This window comes from Pterocles gutturalis, unplaced genomic scaffold (assembly GCF_000699245.1).
Source record: "Pterocles gutturalis isolate BGI_N339 unplaced genomic scaffold, ASM69924v1 scaffold11693, whole genome shotgun sequence".
Classification (NCBI taxonomy): domain Eukaryota; kingdom Metazoa; phylum Chordata; class Aves; order Pterocliformes; family Pteroclidae; genus Pterocles; species Pterocles gutturalis.
In genome coordinates, this window is record NW_010118136.1 from 6,398 (window position 1) to 12,665 (window position 6,268).

A 6,268-nucleotide genomic window follows, 5' to 3' on the forward strand; every position below is an offset into this window, starting at 1 on the left:
GCTCTGGTCAGTGGTGTCCCCAAACCCACCCCTGTGGTAGCAGCTGTCCGCGCTGTCCGCCGTCACCGAGCTCAGCCGGCTGCGCGAGCTGCTCTCGCTGGAGAAGCGCGGCTTCAGTGGGAAGAGGGGTCCCGGCGTGGCACAGCCCCCCAGCACACTGGGCTCCTCCAGCTCTGGCGTGCCCAGCACCGCCTCGTCGGTCACCGCCCCTGCGAGCAGAAGCCAAGAGCAGCGTTACTGCCCGGTGAGCAGGACGGCTGTGCCGCGGTGGCACGGGGAAATGTCCTGCCCAGCATCTTGGCCCCTTTCCTCGTGGGAAGGTGTTTCCTGACCATGGGGTGCTCTCTGCCCAGCCTTGCCCACATTCAGAATCAAAGCCGCTCCCTGAGCAACCCATAAAACAAACAAACCAACCCACCTCTCCCCTGATAAGCCCAAAATAAGAATGGAAAAAAACTTTACAACCCACATCAACCGCTTTCCTGGAACTCTTGCAAAAGAACCTTTGGTCTGCATGAGTCAAGCAGGACCCAGATTCATTAGTCCTGGAAAAAAAAACCTTTCCCAGGGCCAGCCCCAAGCCTTCATTAACAGGGGAAAAAGAAAGTGAGCAGCAGTGAAAGAACTGCTCTGCTGGTGCAAGTGCGTTTCCGCAGCAGGAGGCGGCAGCGCTGTGGTTTCCTCCCCGGAAAGCAGACGTACCGTGCAGCAGGCGCTGCTCCCGTGTGAGCAGGGCACGCAGCTCCGTCCGCCTCTGCTGCAGCGATTGCTGGGGAGAGGGCTCCGTCACTCACACCCCTCCGCAGAAACATCAAACACTTGTAGAGAAAACCCTGTATCCAGAGAGCACGGGTCACTGGCAGCATGCACTCGTGTGTCCCTCTTTTTACTGAGACAATTTTCTCAGAGTTTAGCAGAGATCTTCCAGAAAGCCCAGTCCTGGCTGCTCTGGCTGAGGTATGGCACACCTCTGACTTGAAAAGCAGAAGCCTGAAATCTAGGAAATTGTCTGGAAGAGATGCTGGGGAGTTGTCCAAAAATTTTCTTTCTCCCCATCCAGACCCAACCAAAAGAGCAAGCACCTCCTGCACACGATTTTTCCCATCTAATTAAACCGTAACAGCGGCAGGGCTGTTGGGGGAACCGATGCACAGCCTAACGGGGTGCCCATTCCCACGGCGCAGTGGTTGGGGGCACGGAGGGGTGCATATCCCAGCTGCCGTGCCCTGCATCCCGAGGGCAGGACACACTTGTGCAACTGCCCAGCCACACGCAGGGGGCTCCGCGCCGGCACCGCCTAGCTGCGGTCGCAGGGTTTGCAGCGGTGGAGCACACCCTGCAGCAGGGCAGCAGGGACGGTTATAAACACAATGCGGTTCTTTCCACCGCAGCCACGCTGATGTGAGAGTGCCGGGCCGAGCACACACCCAGGTTTTGCTCTGTAACGACGCTTGTCGCAGAGGTTTGGCACTTCTGGGTAACAGCTGCTACCTAAAACCCCCCCTCTTGAAATACCACATTTCACAGCAGATTTTGGCTTTGCAATTTCCTGGGAAAGGGGTGAGGCAGGGGCTGTTTCTGGTGACTGCACCGGTTATTTCATCCAGATTCCCAAGGACCAGCCCAAACGTCTTGTCCTGGCTCACTGATGGCGATGGCTTGCCGTGGTGCACTGGCAGTGCCCAGGATGGGAGCACCCCGCTGCCACATTCCCATTAACACAGCAAGGAACACTCAGGCTCTGGGGACTGGCTTGTTTCTCGCCACATCCGGACGAGCTGTCCAGCCTGGAGGTCTCAGCATCCCCAACCACCACCCCAGCTCCCACCAGCCTCGGGCACTGGGGATGCGTTCACATGCAGTCCCTGCGCTCACACCACTCTCCCAACTCCTCCCGCTCATGGCACCACACCATCGTGAGGGGGTTTGTCCCAGCACCAGCTCTGGGCTCAGCTCTGCCCATGGTTCCCACCACCGAGAACCCCCAGCCTGTCTTACAGCTGGCTTCAGGGGAGCAATGCCCGAAACCATCCCAGCTGCTTCCAAAAGCATCCTCCATCATCCTCATCAGCTTAGCGAGCCTTGGAGGGGAACTGAGCTCACAGGGGGCTCACTTGGGTCTCCTCCCCTGAGGTGACCCAGCTCTCGCCCATACAGGCAGGTGCTGCCCTCAGCACCCCCCTGCAGACTGTGGAGCCTGGGGTGGATCCCTCCTTTTACATCATTTTGCAACCCCACCGTTACATCGTCTGCATCATCACCGATCTCAGGCCATGCATCACAGTGCCCTGTGCTGCTCTGTCATAAACACAGTGCAAACCAAATTAAATAACCATTGCTTTAAACATGCTGAACACTAAATGTGAAATCACCCCTGTGGGAGGAGCTGCATTTTATAGGCAGTGGCACATATGGCAAACCCTGTCCCTGCCACGCCGATCTGGCAAGCCGAACCCCTGGGGCATGAGGGTTATTCCAGCCAGACTGATTCCTAATGCACTGTTTAAAGAACCACACACCCGTGATTACAAAAAAAAAAAAAAAATTACGGGGACTGTTGCTGGGGATGCTGGTGGCAGGGGACACGCGACTGCCTGACCCATGGACAGCCAGCCCCATGGACACCCCCTACCCCCACTAGGGATGAACCCACCACAGCCCTCTGCGTTCTACAACAGATTAACTAAATGATTATCTTACCTTCAGTAGCTGCAGCTTGGTCTCGAGCTCCATTTTCCGCAGGTACATGGCCCCGTTGACCGTCTCTAACCTGTGAAGAGCAGGCGATGTTGGCACTGCAGCCCATCACCGCACCGTGTGCCAGCATCCGTGCTGCGGGTCCTTGGGGAACAGCCACACGGGGGGACGGTGGCACCCGCCCGGCCGACCCCTTGGAGGAGGGACACCCACCTTAAATAGTTCCCTGAAGACTTTATCAAGTCTACAATTTGCTTGTGACTGAAGCCGTCGGTGTTGACGCCGTTGATGCTGGCGAGGATGTCGCCTGTCAGAGGGACACAGGTGACAATGAACGCCTGCCTGCAGCACACGCGCGCCTTCCGTGTGCTCTGCAGTAAAAGTAACGGGGAGAGGAGCAAAGCAAGGCCACCCACGGCAGGAAAAATCCGTGATTAGTTACCGGTTTGAAGGCCAGAAAGATGGGCAGGACTTTCTTCTTGGATTCTGCAGACGCAAGTACACACCTCCAGGGAGTAATCATGCTGGTGCGGAAATCGTATCGTCTGTGAACACCAAAGGGACTGTGTTACTGACACCGACCTCCTGACAACAGTGTAAAAATCCAGAGTCTGTTTACCCATCTTTTAAAGGAGAAGGCTGTGATGGGCAGGGTGTGTTACCATGCAAGTGGGAACACCAAAATATAACTTAACAATGGGAAATGGCATTCCCGTGGCAGAGGGACAGGCACCTGTACCCCTTTTTTTGCACAAAAAAATACTTTTAAAGCAAGTTGGTGGTTCGCTATCAAAAGCTCAGTGACTTCAGCAGAGGCTGTCTGTTAGCACAGTTGGACTCAGTGATCCTAAGGGTCTTTTCCAGCCTAAACATTCCATGATCCTATGGCTGCGGTTGGTGTCCATAAGGACACTCGTGTCCCCAGCACAGCACGGCAGGGTGAGACTCCTACGCATCTGGAGCCTGAAGGCAGCTGGTGCATCGCCTCGCAGTTAGGGCTGAAAAGCAAGAAGAGTTGAACCTGCTTCTGCTCTTGTGGTCTCTTAAATGCACTATCCCCACACGTCCCCACGCCTCCTCAAAAGTGCTTTTTATTCTGGAATTACGCCCTTCAGTAGGTAATTCTGAGCAAAAATCCGCCACGTGATTCTCGGTGCTGACATGTATTGGAAAAATGCAAAAGCAGCGAAGAACCCGACCGGATCTTGCAGTGACAGGAAATGTCTTCTTGGTGACATGCAAATATCGGCACTTAGCCACATCTTCCTGCCAAAATTTCAGCCTGAACCTGAGCTTCCTGAAAGCCTACGGCAGCCGTGTCTAACCCAGATACAAGAAGTCGTGTTAGACCCTAACTGATGCCAGGGATGCAGAGCAGGGTGAGTTCAGAGCTTATCCGGCCAAATCACACCAACGCAGCGACTGCAGCCAATGATAAAACTTCTGTCTAAAGCAAGAGCACCAAGCGAACCACGCGGGCCTTGGAGGACATGCCACTGCAGGTCACGCTTGCTGTTTTACTTTTTTTTTTGACCTTTTTCAGGGTGGTAGGTGTCATCTACCAAACTGGAGCCCTGGGCCAGCTCAAGGCGGACAAGCAGGGTGGCATCGGGCACGTCCCCAGGCTCCGCTCCGGCAGCGGGAAGCGGGAGAGGCGGCAGTGACACGGAGAAGCTCTGGCGTGGGGCCATCCCTGCAGTTCTCCTCAGCTCCCTGCAGATGGTAGACCTGGAGTTTCACTTCATCTTATCCTGGTTTGCCTATATTTAGCTGGCGGTCGTGCAATTACAGCTTCTAAATAATGGTTTATCCTTAGGATCAGGTGCTGCCTTTCCATAGCCTGGACTTCCTAGTGAAGTGCTCATGCTGAATGTATGTTCAGGATGAAAAAACTCCAAGAACAATTATTTTTAATCAGAATGTCAGATATAATGAAAATCTGCCCTGACAATTTCTATAAAAGCCCAGTAATTGACTCAATTATCCTCCCTTCTGAAAGCCCTCCCCTGCTCAGGAGCTGAGCACTTACCCGCTCGTTAGTCACCGAACCGAATTTGAAAAAGTTAAGCTTTCCCTAACACTCTAATTTCACCAGCAACACTATTTTCTCTTTGTGCACAGATAGAGGCGAGTCCTTTGGCAATGCACTGCTGCGGCTAGCTCCGCGGTACAGCCACAACCCCTGCTCCCAAACCTGCATCCTTTTATTCCTGGGACTATTTTTTATTTATAAACGGGATTTTAGCAAGCCTACTGAGCTCACAAAAATCGACAGAACAAAGATCTCCCCCCAGGCAGCACTCCTGATACGATTCCGGTTTTCCCATTCGATGATTTAGTGACTTCTACATCTAATACAACATATTCCTGTATGGTTTCACTCCAAAAAAGTCATGCCTAGGAGTTATTTATTAAAAACCATACAAATACTGTACATCAACTTCAGAAATACATACATCTCTATGTATGTTAAAGGTGGTAATAAAATGCTAGAATTAGGTATTTTTTGGAGAGGGAGTTTTTTGATCTCTCCCTTTTCATATGAAAATATTCTCATACAGTTCTCCCAACAAATATTCACTTATGGAGGTAAGAAGGCATTGCCATTGCCTAATATCTGGATTTGGATGAGGTTGCTCCTACGCTCCCTGCTCTGGCTTGTGAGAAGGCCAGAAATCCTCCTCTGTGACCTTTGCTATGAAAAGTCCCTGGCAATGCACCCTAGCTCTGCAGCACGACTGCAAGCTCGTCAGATTTCACGATGAACTGACAGATGTCTTCCTCAGCTCTGTGCTGGCTTAACCCAGCTCGGCGGACGTGACACTCGGGAGTTTGCACCGTGCTTTGTTTTTAAATGAACCGACTTGTCGTTTAAGCCTTACCTGGATTTCAAACCCAAACGTCTCTTTATCTTCTTTTAGTATAGCAACGAGGTGTCTGTAGGAAGAACACACAGAGCTGCGCATGAGCGCCAGGGTGCCGGGCTTTGTGCTCGCTGCATTTCTCACCAAAACAATCATGTCCACGTCATTGCCCTCTAACGATTGTGTCCCTGTCACTGCCCCCTGTGCTAGCCCCAGATGCTGCAGCTGCTCTCCCCTTACTCAAGCTAAATGTCACCGTGTCTCCTGCACATCCCAGGCGCTGGGTACCACTCCCTGCCTTGCACCCCCCCAGGGGCTGCTAAACAGGGGCGTTCCCAGGACGCACATTTCACACAGAATTAGTAAATAACAGAGATTGTAGGGGAATATCTTCATACCTTTGTGGCCTGGAGGAGTCGCCCAAGGAACTGGACCTGGCTAAGGCGAGCTGCAGCCAGAAATGGGAGACGAAAAGGGTCAGTGGGCTCACGGTTCTGTGAGGCACGTGGCTAATGTCAGCAGTTTGGAGAAAAACTAGAACGGCTGGTGGGATCCCGCCGCCAGCCTGCGCAGGGGCCTCCCCCCCCCCAGCCTGCCCAGTGCAGCCTCTCCCCAGCCAGCTGAGAACTCCAGCTTTCGGAGCACGACTACGTGCGGCCAGGGCCAGGATGCGAGACAGCTCATCGACATGTCCAAAGCTGAGCCGG

At 53.4% G+C, this 6,268-nt stretch overlaps 1 protein-coding gene across 1 annotated transcript in view; it reads right to left on the minus strand.

Annotated features, from left to right (window-relative positions):
* Positions 1 to 6,268, minus strand: part of CYTIP (cytohesin 1 interacting protein) — a 9,373-nt gene that overhangs the window by 258 nt on the left and 2,847 nt on the right. Inside the window, exons 2-8 of the mRNA XM_010076085.1 lie at positions 5,960 to 6,009; positions 5,580 to 5,634; positions 3,140 to 3,242; positions 2,911 to 3,004; positions 2,701 to 2,770; positions 703 to 769; positions 30 to 209 (exon numbers count right to left, since the gene is read on the minus strand). Coding sequence (XP_010074387.1) covers positions 30 to 209; positions 703 to 769; positions 2,701 to 2,770; positions 2,911 to 3,004; positions 3,140 to 3,242; positions 5,580 to 5,634; positions 5,960 to 6,009 — 619 coding nt within the window. The remainder of the gene's footprint in view (positions 1 to 29; positions 210 to 702; positions 770 to 2,700; positions 2,771 to 2,910; positions 3,005 to 3,139; positions 3,243 to 5,579; positions 5,635 to 5,959; positions 6,010 to 6,268) is intronic.